The sequence below is a fragment of the Neophocaena asiaeorientalis genome, unplaced genomic scaffold (genome assembly GCF_003031525.2).
Source record: "Neophocaena asiaeorientalis asiaeorientalis breed wild unplaced genomic scaffold, Neophocaena_asiaeorientalis_V1.1 scaffold129, whole genome shotgun sequence".
NCBI lineage: Eukaryota > Metazoa > Chordata > Mammalia > Artiodactyla > Phocoenidae > Neophocaena > Neophocaena asiaeorientalis.
Window position 1 is genome coordinate 1,051,762 of NW_020172446.1, and position 20,541 is coordinate 1,072,302.

Below are 20,541 nucleotides of genomic sequence, written 5' to 3' on the forward strand. Positions count from 1 at the left end.
TGTGCAAAAATGTTTGTTGAATGGAAAACCCGAATGAGTGGCCGGGAGGGGCTCCCAGAGCAGTTCAGGATGCCGTGGTCAGGGTCGGACTGAGCAGGCCCAGTCCAGGCAGCACTGACCTGCGAGGGGCCCCGCGTCCAGCCCAGCTCTCTGTAAAGGGTGCCAATTTTAAATGAAATGGACTCCCCTGGCCTATAGGTGCTTGAGAGATGCTTCCTCCTGTCTCAGGACGATTGCACCGGGCCCCACTTCCTCCGAGGCTCTTCTCAATTTTTTTTTCCCTCCCCACTGTGCATCTGGCTCTAATTCCTTTCCTGGGTCGCATTTGGTGGTTACCACTTATGTTCTAAAACGCGCCATTAGGCATCTGATGTATGGTGTGTTCGGTGTGTGACCGCACTGGTGCTCCAAGACATTTGTGGAAATGAAGAGGCTACCACCGTCTGCCGTGAGCACCGCCTGCTGACAGCGGCTGCCAGTCGGCCCCCTGGGGATCTGTGGGCCCAGATGGGGGAGGACAGACTGTCCCCCCAGCCTCACAGGTCCCCCCAGCGACATGAGCCCTGGAGTGAGCAGGTCTGGCTAAAGCACCTGACTCCACATTTAGCTTAGCATCCATTTGTTTACCTGGAACCCATTTATTACATACTCAACTGTGTACCAGGCAAGATGAGGGTGCCTTTCCTGCCCTGTGGAGTTCACTGTGTATGACTCCAGGCCCGATCCAAACAAGCTTAGGGTCTGAGGTGGTGGGGTCATAGCTGTAGCCAAGTGGGTCTGGGGTCCATGGGGGCTGCCAAGGGGAGACTGTGTCCTGTCAACGTGGACACACAGCTCTCCAGCACCGGGTACCTCTACAGCAACAGCAATGAACTGGGGCGTGGAGAGCCCCAGCAGTTACTCCTAGAAATTGCTTGGGATCCCTCTAGAATCCTGGGATGTCATCAATGGAAGAGTTCTCATAGGTTTTTTTTCCTGCCTTTTAAGCCAGGCTGACCCATCCAGACACCCCTCCCTTAGCCATCCCTAAGATGTGTCCTCCAGTGGTAGCTGGTGAATGAGACAGGCCTTCAAGCCCATCCCTTTCTCCCCAGGGGAGCCTGTCTTTCCTTGGGCTCATCTCCCCCTTATAAGTAGTAATAACCCTAATGAGCATGGCTGTCTAGATGCCAGACACCCAAGCTCATTTAATCCTATGAGGTAGGTCCGGCCTCCCATTTTCCAGATGAGAAAACTGAGGCTCCTAGAGGTTGAGTGCCTTGCTCAGGTTCAAACAGCTAGTCAGCAGTGGCATATGGCTCAGAGCCTGAAAACTCAGACTGCTTTCCACACCTGCAATTCCTCTTCTTGACTTGGATCCTTTCCTCACTCCACGCCCCTCCCCCCAAGTCTAGCGGCCTTCCTAGACACCTTGGGTACTCTAGCCCCAGCCATCTCCCACTGTCTGGAATGAGGGTCTCTGGCTCCAGTTCATGGCTCTGGAGGATCCAGCTCTCCTCCAGACCCTCTGCCAGTCCAGGACAGGCTTGCCCAACACCGCCACTCGAGGAGAAGGGTGAGGATCCTGACCAAGGTTATCTGGTTCAGGCCCCTGCTCCAGGAATACCCTCCTGGGTGGCGGTGCTGAGGGTGCACAGAGTATTTGCATAAACGCTTCTAGCGACAGGGAGCTCACTGTCTCCCAACACAGCCCATTAGACTCATCTCTGTTCAATAATGAACATATATCAGCTTTTAATTATGAAAAAATTTTAAGCATATACGAAGCAAACAAGACAGTATAATGAGCCCCACGTGCCCACCATCCAGATCCCACAATATTAACATTTTGACATTCTTGTTTCCCCTGTTCCTCTGTTCACCCCTGTCCCTCACTTAAGGACGATGATGATGATAATGGTGATTTAACATTTCCTTTTGTTGTTGTAAAATGTATGTGTACTGAAATGCACCTATCTTACCTGTATTGTTTTGACAAATAGATACACTTGTGTGACCCATACCCTTGGGGTATAGAATGTGTCCATCTCCCCAGAAAGATTACTGTGGCGTATTTTAATTGTTAAGTTCTTTCCCTGTGTCCAGCCCAGATCTTGGCACTATTCTCCATGGCTGTACAGAATAAGTCTATTCTCTCTTCCAAATGATATCCCCTCAAATATTTACAGATAGCCATCATGATCCGCCTTAAGTCTGCTCATTTTCCGTTTTAAATACCCCCACTTCCTCGAGCCATTTCTTCTTTGTTCTCAGAAGACAGGGGAACTGGCTGCTGACATTGATAAAAGGAACCCTGATTTCACCCTCACCAAATCTCTCCCCGGCCCATCCAACCTGAAGTCGTGAGCTCAGGCAGAGGTCTTGGCCACTAGCTTAAGTTCCTGCTTTGGAGAAAGCTGGCTCATGGGGGGAGCCACACAGGAGTCCTAGCTTTATACAGTGTTTGATCAGCTATGTTGTGTGCAAATTTCTTTCTTTATAAAACAAATGGCACCATTATTCTCTCAGTCATTCTCTTTGAAGTTGATCATTCAACAAACTTCTACTGAGTACCTATGCTAAGCTAGACTCCGCATAGAGCCCTTGGGTAAATAGGTAAGACATAGTCTCAGAGTTTGGGGATGAAGCAAAAATAGACAAATAAATGAAAGCATTAATTTATTCGGCATTCATTGGTTTTCTGCTAAGTCCCTCGAACCAGGGCGGATACAGGGAATATGGTAGCGTAGAAGATGCTCACCCCTGCAGAGACTTGCAGTGGTGACAGCTGACAGCTCTCCCTGAAGCTTACAGGGGTTGAGAGGAGGAAATTAACTGGATATTTTCAAGGTAGAACCTATAGGACTTAAACATGCAGAGAGCTGCTGACCTGCCCCCCTCAATTCTCTGATTTGGTGGAACAGCGTTGTAGAATTTCAGTTGAATTTTTGGGACATAGCAAAGGCTCATACTCTTAATCAGTGACACCCCTGGGCCATCCTGGAGAGCCTCAAGCCATCGCTCTGCCATGTCTAGGAAACAGTTGGCAGTCATGTGGTTTCACGTCCTGACTTGCAATCAGTCTAATTTATACTCAGACATGTTAGAACATGCTCAGGTGCAAATCCTAGATTTTGCCCCATTGTTGAGAAATATTAACCTGGATTTCTTTTTGTCACTGTTACATAGTGGGATACAGAAAGCCCAGGTTTCTTAATCGGACAAAAGCGTGGAGCTCCTGGCTCTACCTCTGACTTGCTGCACGACCTTAGGCCAGTCGTTTGACCTCCCATGGATTCTGTTTCTTCTTCTCTAACAACGGGAGCAATAGTAGGGTTCCTGGGTGGTTTGCATGGGAACGTGCATTTAAGCTCCTGGCATGGCATCTGACATGTAGCAGGCATTCCGTCTCAATTATCCCTCTAGAGAAGATCTGAAGCTATTACCAGGGACCTCTAAAAGCACTCACCAAACAGATGCTTACCCCCTCACACCCCAGAAGAACAGACAGTTGACAAGGCTGGAGAGACAGCAAAGCCTATTAAGGAACTTACATGTGATCCTCCAAAAAGCTCTTCAGACCTCACTTGAGGTGGTACAAACATCATTAATTTTGGTCCCCAGGGCATCTCTGTGAGGCAGGTGCAGCCAGTCCACTTGACTAATGAGAAAGCAGCCTCACGGAACCAGACGCTGGAAGTGCCTGGACTTCATTCCCATCTGACCCTGAGAGGTGTTATTATCGCCATTCTTCAGATGGAGGAGTCAGAAGGTCAGAGAAAATAAGTCACTGGCCCAAGGTCACATGGCTCAGGACTGGTAGAACTGGGATCCCCACTTGGATCTGTGTCAATAAAAAAGCCTGTGATCTTTCACTTCTCTGTGATGCCTCTTACAAGTAACTCACTCTCTCTGAGCCTCAGTTTCTTCATCTGTAAATGGGACAATAGTGTCAATTTTGCAAGCTTGTGAGAACAGCCTCTCATGCCACTTTCATCATGAATGTCTTTCTTCCGATCTTCATCTGACTTTGTCTGGAGCAGGGCCCAGACGAGGGTGAGGCAAGCGAGGCATCCGGGGTGCAAAATTTAAGGAGGCGCTCACTCTCAGCCCCCGGAAGTGAGAGGCTCCTTAAATTCTGTGCCCGAGGCACCTCACCTACCTCATCCTAGTCCAGGCTCTGATTTGGAGGTGAGAGGTGCGATGGGCTTGGTGGGGGAGTGTGGAGTGGATGGGAAAGATTGGGGTAGGTCATGCTGATATCAAAGCAGTAGCTGAAAACTGGCCCTCTGAAAATGTACAGAAGCTCAACAGGGTTAGAACAAATACTACACAAGCGGACCTTGCTTCACGTTCATTGTTCCTCAAGAGCTGCGTTCTGTAAACTGATGTGTGGGAATCAAGGATGGCCTTACAGCTGCTCCGTTGCCTTGATGATCTAAAGCTGTTTTTTCTCCGTTTCTACCCTGACAGCTAAGGGGAGTATCCATGTCTTATCTATCTTTGTATTACCAGGACCTCACAGAGTATTTGACATGGGATAGTTGCTCATTAGATGTTGAATGAACTAAAATTCTTTGTCTTTCGTTCTGAAAGCCCCTAATCATCTCAGGTCCTTTGATCCTTTGATCCTAAGTCAAGGAACTGTGGTACCATGAAAATTACAGTTGCCTGGGAGTCTAGTCCACCAGTCTGAAACAGAAAAACATAGGGGTGGTCAAGAGATATTAGCCCGACGTTAAAAGCTCGTAAATGGCAGAATTGGTATTTGGTTCCAAAGCTTAAGCTTGCTCCACCAGAGTGCAGGGGGGCAAGTCCAAGCAATTTTTTTTAATATACAAAGTCCTACCTCTGCCTGTGTCACCAACTAGAGTCCCTTCTGCCTAAATCCCCAACACTGTGGCCCTCAAGTTGCCCTGCTTTAAACTTCCCCAACTATCAGGCATTGCCCGTAACTACAGAAACACTGGCACCATCAGCAGGACTTACATTCTTCCGGCACAAGGAGGGTAAATAGGATTCAACTCACTTGCCAACTCTTAATAGTGGCAGCCAGAATTACCGGGCTGGAAAAAAAACCTGTGAGACTCAGAGGGAAAGAGTGCTGTGATCCATTAGTTATGTCTGCTGTGGACCTCGGAAGGAGAGTGGTATTGTGCATGCTGTGTATCCGCCAGCGGGTCTTAATTCCACACTTCAGGAAAGCAATCTGATTAAACTGCCCTCCGCACTCATGAATCTGTGATGCCTCTAAACGTTCGTAATGCAAAGCTTCACTACTGAGATTACGTGCACTCAACCTCCAAGACCAGCCATGGGGAAGAACTAGAAGACAACGACATCCTCTGAGCAGTTCCTGGAGAAGCTGAAATGTTTTTAATGAGAAAACATGAGATCAGTAAGAAAGTGATATGAGGATTTTCGTGCCGTGTGGGTAGTTACCTGTTTGACCTTTTCTTGATCAGCTTTTAGAATCAGCCTGCCTTGGGATTGTTTTCAGCCCTGGCATTAATTGGAACATCTGCTTTACTTCTGTTACCATCATAAACCATCATTTGGTTTTTACCCATGCATTGTTTTCCATGCAACCCTGTAGAATAATGTGAAATTAACCAAGAACACAATAGAACACATTTCTGATCCCCACTTCTCCCCTCCCCCATCCCACACCTGCTCAAAGAAAGGCGATTCCCAGAAGGTGTGTAGTAAGGCAGGTGCAAGGAATGACATGTGTCTTATCTCAGGGTGGGTCATCCAGGTATAAAACACTCACAGTGGGATGGGAAGCCCGCCCAAGCCCCCTGGGATAGGTGCTGGGAAGGTGGGGGAAAGGTGAGGTTCAGCTGAGCAGCCAGGCTGATACAAACTTCTTATAGAGGAATACCCAAGGAATGTTCCAGAAGGGATCTGGGCACGGCCACAGGAAAACCAAATGGGCACCTATTCCTGTAAGTCCAGCAGACAGCAGTTAGAAGAGGGCACAGGGCTGTAGTCACAGGATCAGGCAAGCAGCTGTAAAAAGAACTCATAACAGGACCAGGAACCCAGAAATCACAGCGTGTAGGAGCTGAGATTTCAGGACTCGGGTGCAGAATCCCTACTACAAACAATTATCTTAACTAATGTAACTAGGTAGGTACCCTCTGCCAGGCACTTCCCATCCATTATCTCGTGAGTAATCAGAACGTAGACTAAGATGGCCCCGCTGTGGGGCTCTGCACCCCGGAAGGGCCGAATGTGGCAGAACTCAGGGCTACATCCTGGTGCATCTGGGTGGCTGCACCTTGAACACAGCCCTGCCTCCAGTCGCCTCTGCCTGGGAGCTGGTGCACACTGGGGCATCAGGAATCGTGTCAGCAGGGTTAGAAGGAAGGAATGGGGGCAGCAGAGGGACGTGGTACCGGGCTGTGGACGGTTTGTGCCCGCTCTCTCTCCTTCACTTTTTCTGAGCCTCTGCCCTCCTCGAAGGCAGGGGACCCCTCCTGAGTCCTGCTTCCCGCATCTGAGGACAGCCAATGGGATGGTCTTTGCAGTGAGCCTTGGCTTGCTAGAAATGTGCTCTTTTTCTTAACCCACCTGCCTTGGCCCTGTATCCCTAAGTTGGGCTTGGTGACCTGCTGGCAGTGTGCGGATCAGAGAGCCGGGCTTGGGGAGTTGGCGGGGGGTCCACTGAGACTGACACTGGTTTCCTTGGAGGGAACCAGTTGCCCGCTCTTCTCAGTCACTGCATGTGTGACTTAGTGATTTTCAACTAGCTGGTAGCTCAGCTCCACTATTCATTGTGCACAACGTCTGGCACATAGTAGGTGTTCAGCCGGGATAACCTGACTCCAAAGACTTCCACAAATCCTGCCCACCTCTTAGTAGAGCCCATCACTGTCTACCTGGGGAGGGGTTGGGGAGGGGTGTTTGGTTCCGGAAGCAGAAGAGAGCTGGAGTGATGGGCTGGTAGGCAGGGCTCAGCGGGCACCACTGGCCTTCCTGACATCACCATGGCCCTGTTAAGCCCAGGAGCCAACCTAAGGGATCTGTCTCAATGTGCAAAGTACCACTGGTTTCAGCAGCCCTGTCCCTGAGAGAATTCTGTATCAGTCCCCACAGTACTTGGTACCACACAGGATCATTCTGCAGGGCCACCGTCCCTACTAGGTGGTCCCTAAAGAGTTGATTCATGTCTGCATTCCCAACGCCTGGGGAGGTGCTAGAACACAAGAGATGTTCTGTAGATGCAACTGAATGGATGAGCCACAAATGTGGTCCCAGATGGAACAACATCTCAGATTCCATTTCTGCAGGCAAACAGCAACTCTTTCACCTCCCCTGCTCCTTCAGGGCTTAGACAGGATACAGGCCACAGACAAGAATGTTCTCTGCCTGGCCCGAGGATTTGTTTTTCTATGAAGTGCTTTCAGATCCATGACAGCCTTTTTGATCCTTACGACAGTTCTATCGGAAGTTGTTCTTACCAGCATTTCGAGGATGAGAGATCAAGATTCAAGATGGAATGACTTCCCCAAATCAGGGCAGAGCCAGTATTGGAAGCTGGGGCTGCCTCGTTCCCAATTCCATGCTTGACTTTTTTCTTGCACCCAGACACCTGTCCATTAAGTGCCTACTATGTGCCAGGTATGGGACCAGGCACTGGGAATCCAGAGGTGAAAATGACGCAGCCTGTACTGCCCACAGGAGACAGGCAGTGGAGGACCCCAGAAGAAGGAGCAACCGACCCATCCCTGAGTCCCCTTGGAAACATCCATCATGCCCAGACTCCCCTCCCCCCACCTGCCAAGCTGCAGTCTAACTTGAAAGGCTTCTAGCTCCCCACATCCCACTGCATGACCCCAGGTCAGGCCCAATTTGGGGTGCTCACATGAGGTGCCAGGAGGGATTCATTGGCGGGGGTGTGGCATTTCAGATGACACTCCAGGCGCCTTCAAGTTGTCCCTGTGCCTCTGTGAGCCGTCCTCCTAGAGAACATTTGCTCACAAAACGTGTGACTTGAAGGAGAGCGCTCAGGGTCACCTGTCACTCCCCTCCGTGCTGTTTCCCCAGCTCACAGATTTGCAGTCACCGGACGCTCTTTTCTTCTGCGTGGGGCTCATACATCTCTTCCCGTGTGGTCTGAAGCTCTCTGGACAGTTGCCCAGCAGAAAAGGCCCAGGCTGTGCTTCAGGCTTGGAAGGAGGAGACAGGCGGGCTTCTTAGTGAAACTGGCACAACAAATGTCACATCCCGGCAGATGGGTGCAGGGGCTCGAAGGAGGGGGATCGCAGTACCATAGTATACGCTCAGAGAATGCTAAGGGTTCTTTGAGCGACCCATACATATAAAGGGAAAAGTCAGGCGAACCACTCTCTAGCTGTAGGACCTTGGATGAGGTATTTAGCCTCGCAGAGCCTCAATTTCTCATCTGCAAATTGGGGAGAATAACACCTACATCTGTGGGCTGTGTGAGCCTTAAAATATAGAAGGTGTCTAAGCAGTCAGCATAGTGCCTGCCTCGTGGTAAATGCCCAGTGACTGTACATTCTTCTTTCCCCTTCAAAAAGGAGCCCGAAGAAGAATATTAATGATGTCCTAAAAGAGACTGGTCGGGAAGCGGGGAGAAGTGTTTGCCCACTTTCCCCTCATCTCCTTCATTCCCAAGGACCACAACAGCCACGCGGAGGTGCTTTCGTGGGTATCCATGAAATGGATGAAATCCCCTTTTTAATCTCATTGTGGGGAAAAAGCAGAGTCATGCAACAGTCCTTGGAACATGATAGGCGGTCAGAAATTCCTGTTGCAGGAAGACATGAATAAGCAAGGAGATTTCTTAACGAGATGCCGTCCTTGCCTTCAAAGAGCTGACCGTCTATGGCGGCCTCCTCACGCACACGTCCCTCTGCCATATTTCATTTTCAAACACGTTCCTTGCAACTTCAGAAAACAAAAGGCAGCTTCATTTTGTTTACTGGAAGCCTAGTAACCCATTTGACAGGCTGTCTCACTTCCCCATGTGTGAAATGTGTTGGAGGAGTTTGACAGAGAAAAACAGAGCAGACGAAACAGTGGGCTTCAGCATGTCCATTATTTTGAAAGCAGCCTAATGAGAAATTTCAGTAACTCACTGGGAGGAAAGTTCATTCAACTCCAGACTGAGCTTTAGAGGCCTTTTGGAGCAGCACAATTTCATTTCCTTCAAGTGTAATAAGCAAGGAGAGACAAGGAACCCACTGCTTAGGAGAAGCCCTAAAGGTCAGGATTAATGAAGGGTTGGAAGGTTTGTAGATTGCAGGCCCAGTTGTGTGCTAGTAAGTGGATATTTCAACAGTCCTTAAGGGAGCTTATACATAATTTATTTTCTTAAGTAGGTACATGGTGTTGAAATGTTTGCTACTAATTGGACCAGAAAACTGTGTCTTCATGGGTATCTGCCGTTCCTAACCTTTCCCAGCAAGGGCTCCACATTGCATTTCCCAGGCTCTGTAAGGTGGGGGTGCCCCAACAGGTCATACCGAGCCTAGAGGCTGGCACCCAGGCCAGCTGGAGTTGTCAATCTTTCTTATTCCTGGATGCAGTACCCCGGCAAGGGAAGCTTAGCTGTAATCTCCAACCCCTGGCATGTGCAAACAGAAAGCTTTAGAGGAAGAGCATAGACCCAAGCCCAGGTCTCAGCTCTGCTCCCAAACTAGCTGTGTGACCTGGGGCAGGACATTTCACCTCTCTGAACCTTAGACTCTCCACATGCAAAATGAGACATTTGGGCAGGAAGATTTTTGGCAAAGATGACTTTCACCCTGGAATCTCTACTTACCAGCTCTATGACCTGGTTCAGCCTCTCTGGGCCTCAGTTTCCTTATCTGTAAGACAGGGGTGATAATACCAAACTCATAGGGCTGCTGCAAAAATAAGTGACAACAGATAAAATGTGAATGGTGGTGCTCCAGAGAGGGTAGCAAAGCCAGTCTGTGACATCGGGGCTATTCTTAGACCTACTGGAAGGCAGTGAGACCCTCTCCCCATCCCCACACCCAGGTTTCTTTTATCTAGAACGTGCCAACTGTGGACAATTATATGCCAACAAATTGAATAACCTAGGAGAAATGGACAAGTTTCTAGAAACATATGGCCCACCAAAACCGAATCAAAAAGAAATAGATCATTTGAACAGACCAGTCACTAGAAGTGAATAGAATCTGTAGTTTAAAAAAAAAAAACAACCCCCTGTAAACAAAAGTCCAGGGCCAGAGAGCTTCACTGGGGAATTCCACCAAACATACAAAGAATAACTTATACCAATCCTTCTCAAACTCTTCCAAAAGACTGAAGGGAGGGAACACTCCCAGAGTCATTCTATGAAGCCACCATCACCCTGATACCAAAACCAGACAAAGACACTACCAAAACTGAAGATTACAGGCTAGAACGTGCCAGCTTCAGACTGGCGGTGGCTATCCACTCTACCAGTAACTGGGTACAATTCAGCTGTTGGTATCCAAATGTAGGTTTTCAAAGTGGATTGTGTGCATCGAAGTATGTCCCCTTCCTACAGAACTCCATGGCCCCAGTGATCTCATTGGCTGCCCTGGGCTTTCAGCAACAGGCTTAACATTCTTAAGGAATAAGAATGTGCCATGTTAGTGGCACATGGCAGTTTCCATCCCCTGTAACTACTTCAAGATGAGCTTAGTATCGTGGGGACATAAGCAGAGAGGACAGGACTCCTCAACCCCACCCCCATTCTTCAATTTATGACTGACCTCCCCCGTAACCCAAATAATTTCTCTCTCTTTTGCTGAAAAGGACCTAGTATGGATTCATAACTCGTAAAGATGTCTATTATGTAATCTTCCAAACAAATCCACTTGCATTCTCTCATTTAGACATTACAACCATGTGGCAAGATTATCTTGCTCAATTTTCAGATGAAGAAACTGGAGTTGGGAAAAGTAAATGCCATGTTCAAGGCCACGGACTTGACAGATAATGAGAAATCTGCTTTGATACCTTCTTGTCTGGCTCAAAATTTCAGTGTTCCTTCCTTGGAACTTCCTTGGTGGTAAAGTCACACCCATGAGTCCCAGCTCTACTACCTACCTCTTCACGAAGTCTCAGTCTTCCCAACTGTAAAATGGGCATGTGATAATAAGATGCCTCCCCATCAGGGTAGTTGAGACCATAATTAGGAATGCTATAACTCCTATGAAAATGCCAAGCAGGGGCCAGCACAGAGTAGAGGCTCAGGAACTGTTAGTTTTCTTCCCTCCAACTTCACGGGGCCATTGAGAAAGCTGAAGCTGCCCACGTGCCATCTCTGAACTGTAACACACGGTACCACTGTGAGCAATGAAACTGTTGGTCGTGGGGCCCATCTTTATCTCAGGCTTCCCCCCACAACCGCCCCATCACTCCTGGAGATCCGGGTTTGAAACATGCACCATTAATTCTTACAAACCGATTCAACTAAGGAAAATTCTAGACTCTTAGCAACCTTGCAAATCCAGCCCTGCCATCCACGACGGGGCTGTCAGCACTTACCGAGAATGGAAAAAGCAAGGCAGAGAGGAGCAGCATATGGCTCAGAAACATCCCAATGACAACGTCAACATGCTCAGAAAGATCGCGTGTGTTAGAGTCAGACAGACATGGCTTTGAATCTCAGCTTCTCTACTTAATAGCTGTGTGACCTTAGGCAAGTCGCTTAACCTCTCTGGGCTGTGGTTTCTTCCTCTGCATAATGGGAGGAACAATACCCACCCATGTTTGCTGTTGCACGTGATAGCTGCCATGGTGACAGAGCCAGGGGCACAGTGAGGAGGGATGTCATATAACTTGGCCCAGGAGCACGGGAAGGCATCTTGCAGGAGGAGGTGCATCAATCCGGTCTTGGAGAACAGAGGCTGCCCAGGCAGAGAACTAGATGTTGTCCAGGCAGAAAGAGGAATGAGAGGAGTTACAGGCGGCGGCAGCAGCAACTAGAAAACCGCGAGTACTACGTGAACCAGCAGGACACATCCAGAGGTGCTGCACGTTGTTTGATCTGCTCCACCCACCCACTCACTCACTCGTTCATTCACTCATTCATCCGCTTGACATATATTCCTGGAGCACCCCCAGGTGCCAGGCCCTGTGCTAGATTCCTCGATGTACATGCAGAGGTAGTCTCTGAACCCATGGAGCTTCTCTTCTAGCGGATTCTCGTGGACTCAGATGGGAAGAGGAGGATAGAGCAGGCAGAGAGCATCATAGAAGACTGGGTGTGGAGGGAGGGCCTGGACCTTACTGTAAGGGGGATGGGCAGTCCTCCTGGTGGATTTTAAGCACAGGCTTAATATAATAGGTTTGCATTTCTGAAAGAGTGAGCCGCAGTGAACTTAGAGGATGGGCTTGGAGAAAGTTGTCTGGAATCCGGGAGCCTAGCTGGGAAACTGCCGCCTCCCAGGCAAGAAATGATGGGGGTCCTAAGTTAAAGCAGTGCAGAAGAGAGAAGGCAAGATTCAAGTCGGATGTAGAGACAGTGTTGACGGGCCCTGCCGGCTAATTGCATGTGGGGGTAAGGAAGAGGAGGTGTGGGCAGCCGCTCTGAGGGTCTGGCGTGAGCCCCTAGGCAGGTGGCAATGCTGTTCCCCGGGACACGGTGTACCGGAGAACCATCCAGTGGGGCACAGAGGCTGAGGAAGATTTGATCCCACGGGGACATGCCGAGTGTCGGGGATCCATGGGTCCCCCTGAGGCCACGCTTAGCAGGCAGTGGGATCAGTGTGTCTGGAACCCGAGAGAGAGCTTGGGGCTGGAGGCGCAGATTAGAGGGTCAAGAGGATACAGATAATGCCGGACACTTGAAAGGCGTGTTACTGCCCAGGGCGGGGGTGTGGTGTACAGAAGGAGAAAAGAGCAGATCCCACTGCAACAAAAGCCAAAGGGTGTCCAGATGTGTTCTTTGATGCCAGAGTCCCACTTGGCAAAAGTCAGGCCATTAGCCAGGGGTGAGGAATCATTGTCGCCAGGAGGGTTGATTGTGACGGGCAGTGGGGACTCTAGCCTGCTGTTGGATTTCTGGGGTCTCCCCAGTCTCTGGAGCCCAGTCTGAAGTCACCCATGTGCTTCTCTCTCTCTCTTCTCTCCTTCAGGTGTTTACAAAATATGGGAAATGTTACATGTTTAACTCAGGCGAGGATGGCAAGCCTCTGCTCACGACAGTCAAGGGGGGGACAGGCAACGGGCTGGAGATCATGCTGGACATTCAGCAAGATGAGTACCTGCCCATCTGGGGAGAGACAGGTGAGCTGGGCCAGGGACTGGGGCAGTGGGTGACGGTGGAGGGGTGCGGACTCTGAAAGACGTTTGCCTCGGGTGGGCTGTCTTGGCCCACCTGGTGAAGGACTGCTCTCCATCAGGGGGTTAGTGGCATGACAGTCAATGGTAAGGATGTCCCTGGTATGGACTGCAGTGATGCCCTGGGTTACCTTGGATTTCACTAGGTGGGAGGGGGCAGATGATGGGACTACTGGAAAGGGAAGGCAGGGAGGAAGGCTGGAATTAACAAGTATGGATGGGGAGGTAGGTGGCTTGGTTTCAGGAGAAGAGGAAGGGGTGAACCAGCTCCTTCCTCTACCACCAGCTTGAATATCCCAGCCCAGCTAGCAGGCCCAAGGGAAAGGAAAGCAGACTTCTCCCACTGAGGGAAGGTGGAGAGGCTGCTGGAGAACTGAAGCGCACAGACCATGGCTGCCCGCGTGTACAGTCCCCAAAGCTTATTTCATGCATCCAATTATGCATTTATTTACTCAGCAAACTATTCATTAGCCACGTATGCTATCTCAGGCTTTGCACAAAAATAAGGACGTTAAATTGAAAAAGACCAAGCCCTTGATCACAGCCTAGAGGAGGAGACACAGAATCCAGTGGGACATAAGGGTCCCCCGTGCTGCAGCAGGACTGCGGCCTTCGCCTGGGAGGAGGGAGGGTTCAGGGAAAACATGGGGTACTTGCACGGGGTCTTGAGATTATCCTGGATTATACAGGTGGGTCCTCATAAGAGGGGCGCAGGAAGGTCAGACAGAGAAGGCAACGTGATGACGGAAGCAGAGGTTGGAGTGATGCGGCCAGTAAGCCTAGGGATGCTGACCACCTCTAGAATCTCAGCAGGTGGAGAGAGTAAAAAGGTGCCCAAGCATGGGACGCTGGATGCCAAGGAGACCCAAAGTGAGATTAACGCTGGGTTCAGGGCAAAACGCGGGGGGAGGGGGAGGGGGTCTAGAGATGGGCCTGGGAGGGGCCACAAAGAGGGATGAAGGGAGAGAAGATTCCAGCAGGACAGAGGCTTGGGCCCTCAGGTTGCCGCTGAGGAGAGATTGGAGGCCAAGCAGGCTGGCCCTCACTTCTTGCAGTCCCCACCCCGTGATTCCCGCAGCCGATCCCCCCAGCCCCCATCCTGAGGTCTGGCCCTCACCAGGCCCAGGCCCACCAGGCTTCTGAGGGCAGCGAAGTCCTCCCCCGCCCCGGGACGACTACCCGCAAACCCCGAGCTCTCCCCGCTCCACCGCACCGGCCCTCCCGGCGGCTCTTGCCTGAGCATCCCACGGGGGGGTGAGCAGGGCCAGTCACCTCCCATCGTGCTCAGTCCTCCGGCCGCTGCAGCTGAGCGGCAAAAGGGCGCCACGCGACTCGTTCCGGCACCATCTCTGGCAGCTCACCTCAGGCTTCAGGCCCTCCAAGCCCAGTCTGACCCTGGTTGAGCAGACACTTCGATGATCCCATCCACTTTCCTGAATTCAGTATCCCTTGGCCCCCCTCCAGCAATGTGGGAGACGGTCCTTCTGGGACCATAATCATCCTCCCTCCTGGCCTTCCCCTCACCACAGCCCTGCATGCTAGGAAGGGCCCCTCATCCCCGTTTGCCAAGGAAGGAGGCTGAGGTTCGGTGACTTCACCCAGGCCACCCAGCCAGGCCTCCTAAACCCCCACCTCCAGGCTTCCTCTATGGTACCTTTCTTCAGGCTGATACATCACCATGCAAGAGCATCTCTTGGAGACTCTGGTCACCTTAAAGCTGCTCGTTTCCTGGGCTGGTTGGCGGGGTGAGCCTCACGTGGGTGGGAGTGAGGTCCAGACACCTGCCGAAGGATGAGAGGTGGGCTCTGGCCGGTGAGGGATGCTGGTCCACAAGGCCACCTAAGGAGGCACGGCCACATCCTGCTGTTTGCTTATTGCTCCCATGGGCTGGGGGCACGGCCAAGCCTCTCACGGCCACAGTCCTCGGCAGGGAGGAGCCTTCCTCACCTGCCAAGCCGTGTGGCTCCACAGATGCCATCTTGCCTCCTTTACGTTTCCACTTCCTCTCAATCCCCAGGCAAAGGAGCCTGGGTCCTTAGAGGAGGTATTTGGGTGATGATGGAGAAGAAAGAAATTGGAAGTTGGCTGTTGAGGGAGTGGCCTCAGACAACTTGATGACAGAGGCAAAGTAGGAGGACAGGAAAGTGGTTTTACAGAGTCAGACCGAAGATCAAACCCCCAGCCCTGCCTTTATCAGCCGATCAGATGAGAGCTGTCTGCAAACTGTAAACAGCGGAAGTAAACAGCGGAAGGTTGATAACGGCCACCAGTAGATGGGAGGATGGTCAAACCCACCCCAGAGGCAGAGACTATGCCAGATATCTCATACCTACACACGGGTCCTGGGGCACCTTATCATCTGGACGTCTCATTCTCAAAGCAGAGCCTTTGGCACATTCTTGCTTCACCGCTCAGAAATTTAAGAAAGCAGTGAGGGAGGCACGCCTCCAGGTGTAACTCTGACCCAGAGGATGGACCTTTGGTGCCTAGGAGTGAATTAGGAAGAGGCACCCTCTTTGGGTGGAGCAACCCTATGGACTCATGCTTAGCGAGTAGAAAGTAACTATGAAATTTACCAAAAGTGTCCTTTCCTCCGGGCTGACAGTGCCTCCTTGGTCAAACATCCTTGTGCAAGGCAGCCTGGAAATATGCCACTTTAAAGAAGGCAGGCTCAGTCACACATAGACCTTGACAGTATGCCCCCAAGTCGGCCCTATGGGCTGTTAGCAGTTTCAGGTGTTCCGTGTTACAGGAACAGAAAGGATCTGGGGAACCCTGGTTAGGCAAAATTAAACACATTAATTCGGGACAGGAATTCTTTAATACACTATATTATAAATCTCCAAGATAGCATACATCATTTATTTCCTCAGTGCTTTTGACCGTGGAAAACCTTCTTTTTCATGGAGGAGCTTGCAAAACAGAAAAAGGACAGAAAAGCTGTCCTCGACTACGGAAGTACAGATTTCATGACCAACGTTTTTCTAAAGGAAATTAAATTGAAGGCGGGTGGGAGGTTGCTAAAAATGAAACTCTGTGTAGATGCCTCTGAGTAACTTCAAAGATAAAAGAAATAAGCAGTGGGTTATCTAGGCTGCAAATGAGAAAAACCAGATTCAAACAAGCCTGGGCATAAAAGGAATTGTATTGCCCGTGGAATCCAAGGCAAACTTCAACAACCCAGCAGCAGGAAGGCAAGGGTGCAGCATCAGAGACAACTGGAACCAAGGGCAGGAGATTCCTCGATCTCTCACCCCTTCTCTCACCTCTCCTCTTTCTAAACTGCTTTATTCTCTCTCACTAGAGACAGGCTTTTTCCACACATATATCTTTTCACACATGGTTCCCAATAGATGTATATCTTACACGTCCTGCTACCAGCGAGAGACCATTCTGGTTCTCTCACTGATATCCTATTAAAAAAGAACAACAACAACAACAAAAAAAAAAACAGGGAAGAGACTCATTGGTCCAGCCAGTCAGGTGCCCACCTCTGGACCAGTCAGTGAGCGGGAGTGTGTTCATGGAAGGACATGGGAGCCCTGAGGGAGCTGGGTTCCCGAGACTGTCCCGAAAATGGCCCTGCTGGGGAAAGAGGGGGCGAGGGTGGGGATGGGTTACATCTGAGAGAACCAGAATTGGTGTGCAGGGAGCCCTCTAATGAGCTTGCATTCTAAATAGACAGGCTCAGATTTTATATCCTTCATTCATCCTGATGTAGAATACACTTTGTAATCAAGTAAACTCCGCCTTGAGGTCCCCAAGTTCTAATATTTTGGGGAAATGAATTTGACATTATATTTTTGAGCAATTATTTTGAGAGTCAGTGCTCTAATAGAGGTCAATGTCTTGCCCCATATTATCTCCCCAGCCTCATCCCCTTTACTCTGTCCCCTTGTTCGCTTGGCAGTAACGACTCTGGCTTCCCTGGAACTCCTTGTACCCTCCAGGAAAGCTTACCTTCAGCATTTGCATTCACCTTTCCTTCTGCCTAGAATTCCCTGCTCGGACCCACATGGCTTATTGCTTCACCTCCATCGAGTCTTTGCTCAGACATCACCTACCCTGACTACCCTATTGAAAACTGTACCCCCGCCCCACTCCTTACCCCTCCTTATATGTTCTGCTTGTCCTTTGTTCCATGTCGTGTGTCACCTTCGAGTGTACCATCCTCCTCTATTGAAACACATGCTCCAAGAGATAGGGATCTTGGACTGTCTGGCTCACTGACACATACCAGGGCAATAAATATTTTTTGACATATCTGATGAGAGAGAGAAAAAAATTGCTGTGTTTTGCGCACTGATGGGGCCAGGCTGAGGAAGAAACTAATATTAATGAGTAGCTACTACGTGCCGTGAACATTCTATCCCATGAATCCTCCAAGTGACCCTGCTAACGAGGTGTTATCCCCACTGAAAAATAAAGAAACTGGAGCCCAGAGAAGCTGGGCTTGTGTGTTCCCCTTGGGGGAATCTCCCCAAGAACACACACTTCACTAAGTGGTTGAACCAAAGCTGAAAACCCACCTATGGACCCAAAGGCGATTCTCCTTCCACTATATTCCTTTAATGTTCAAAATGTGATTGTAAAGGCACTGCCATGAAAATAGCTCAGAAAAAAAAAGTTCCAGTGACATCTTTGGAGACAGAATGGCATATAATGATAGGTCTGTTGCTGTTCTCCTTTTCTATTTTTTCCTCTTTTTTTTTTTTTTCCATAGCAGAATCCTTGTACTGAACAAAAGCTTTAGCACAGCTCCAATATATAAAGCAGATAAAGGTAGAGCTGCTCTGGTCCAGCTGGAGACGGGGCCCCCAGTTTGATTTCTCCATACTCACTGTGGCCTACCCTGAGACATTCCTGGAGGAACCCTAGGACTCCAAGGAACCCAGCTTGAAAACCACTGAATGGGCAACTGATGTTATTGGGAATGAAAAGCACCCATTGGTCCTATGGTTGTGTATCTCCCAGAGACCAGCTCTACATCCCTCCCCCTTCTCCTGGCATAGTGAAAGGAGTCCATGACGTGCCCGCTGAGCTCCAAAGCTTCAGGGAAATTGACAGTCTAGATTTCTGGTCGGACACAGTGGAATGAACATAAGTACGTATGGAGGCTCCCTCCCCAAACTTCCCCGAAATTGCAATCAAGGATTTTTTTTTTTTAAGGGTATAATCCCACGAGGATGAAGAAGATGGGTGAGAAGACAATAGTAGATGTCAGCCAATTTTTGGAAAATGGAGAGCAGATGGTAACTGACTGAGCAGACAAGGCTGGAGGATCAGGCTCTGCACAGGGAAACCAATTAAAGTCAAACGATTCTCACCATAGATGCCCCCCTCCTCCCAGAAAGTATGAGGGATTGGAGGCATCAGATACTGTTGACGACAGGGTTGAGAGGTGCAGGTAAAACTAGGAGGATTAGTTAGAAGTCTGTAAAAGGAGCTGTTAAGTCCTCCAGATATCCTCCCATGGCCCAAAGCAGCCAAATATCTCTCTGCATCCCAGCAAAAGATAAGATTGAAATAGACAGGCTCCGGGCTGGGGGAGACCAGGCAAAGCTGAGGGCATGGGTGAGGTGCTGTACAGAAAACACTGAAATTCTGCTTACTGAGTAGTGAGACCCCCAGCCAGACTAATCTACCTCGCCCACCCCCAACCAGAGATCTGGGGAATCCCTTCCTGGAGACACTGACAAGCTCAATAGAAAAGATTCGCAGAGAATGACAGTCAGGAGTCCCCACACAAACCTAGTTAGATCACCCTAGGGTGAAGTCCCCTGGTAAGTCTTCCCACACACAAGGAAGACTGTCCAGGCTCGAAGTACCAGTTGGGCTTCCCTGGTGGCGCAGTGATTAAGAATCCACCTGCAAATGCAGGGGACACAGGTTTGAGCCCTGGTCCAGGAAGATCCCACCTGTGGTGGAGCAACTAAGCCCATGCGTCACAACTACTGAAGCCCGTGCACCTAGAGCCCGTGCCCCGTAACAAGAGGAGCCACTGCAATGAGAAGCCCATGCACCACAACGAAGAGTAACCCCGGCTCTCCACAGCTAAAGAAAACCCGCGCACAGCAACAAAGACCCAATGCAGCCAAAAATAAATAAATAAATTTTTAAAAACTAACAAGTACCTCTTAACTATGAATGGAGAGTCAACAAGCCAAGCATTTGAGGGGAGCCACTAACAGGAAAGGAACCAAAACCAAACAAACAAAAAAGAAACTTTGAGGAAATAGAGAGAATGGTTAATGGCAAAAAGCTCTAGAGCCCGGGTTCAAATCCAGCTATACAACTTACTAGCTATGTGACCTTCGACAAGTTACTTAACCTCTCTGAGCCTCAGTTCCATCTCCTCTAAAATGAGAATAATATTATTGTCTACTCTTCAAGGTTGTTAGGAAGATCGAAATGAGTTAATATTTTTGAAATACTTAGAAAAGTGCCTGAATAATATTAAGCACTATGTATGTGTTTGATAAATAAAAAATAAGTGTAGGAAGCAAAAGGAAACATCAAACTATTTTAATTAAAATTCTCAAGAGATGAGAGATAATATGAATAATGCATTCATAAACACCAGCTATTAAAATAGGATGCTATTAAAAAGTAACATTCAAAGAAAAAGATTTTTTTAAAAAACCTCCTGGAAATTAAAAATATTATTGCAACCATTTTTTTAAACCCACGGAAGCTCTGGAATTTAGGAAATCGCCTGAAAAGTAAAACAAAAAGACAAAGAGATGGAAGATGGGAGAGAAAAAAATATGAACATGAGAGGATAAATCCAGAAAGCCCAACATCCTACAACTAGGAGTTCTAGAATAACAAAAGTGAGAGAGTGGAGAAGAGGATGTTGCCAAAGAAATAAAATAAGAAAAATTCCCAACTGACCCACATGATTTTCCATATTAAAAGAATTCACTAAGTCCTGTAATAAGTGGCAAACGAACCAGACCAAGATGCATCCTCGTGAAATGCGGCCTCATAGAGATAAAGAAAACCTTTTTAAAGGTTCTGGAGAGAAAAAAAACAGTCACATACCTAGGATCTAGAATCAGAATAGACTTCTCCACAGGGGTAGTTGAAGCCAGAAGACAATGGCAGAATGCCTTCACATTTGGGGCAGGGACCAAGGGGGGGTGGGAATCTTTCTTGTCTAAGATAGAGCTCTATATCCAGCAACCTACAAATGAAGTATGAGGGTAGAGTTTGGTTTCAAATATATTTATATATATATATATA

The 20,541-nt window shown here is 49.1% G+C and overlaps 1 protein-coding gene and 1 long non-coding RNA gene across 3 annotated transcripts in view; one reads left to right on the forward strand and one right to left on the reverse strand.

Annotated features, from left to right (window-relative positions):
• ASIC2 (acid sensing ion channel subunit 2) overlaps positions 1-20,541 on the forward strand; it is a 995,646-nt gene that overhangs the window by 906,009 nt on the left and 69,096 nt on the right. Inside the window, exon 2 of the mRNA XM_024737229.1 lies at positions 13,092-13,242. Within this exon, the coding sequence (XP_024592997.1) occupies positions 13,092-13,242 (151 nt within the window). The remainder of the gene's footprint in view (positions 1-13,091; positions 13,243-20,541) is intronic.
• LOC112394415 (uncharacterized) lies at positions 1,718-15,380 on the reverse strand. 2 transcript variants are annotated; one of them, XR_003002123.1, is made up of 6 exons: positions 15,244-15,347; positions 14,951-15,077; positions 14,569-14,691; positions 11,719-11,877; positions 9,776-9,821; positions 1,718-8,153 (listed from the first exon to the last, which is right to left on the reverse strand). It is a non-coding gene; the product is annotated as an uncharacterized LOC112394415 (long non-coding RNA). The 2 variants fall into 2 exon arrangements; XR_003002121.1 differs by having other exon boundaries at positions 14,951-15,380.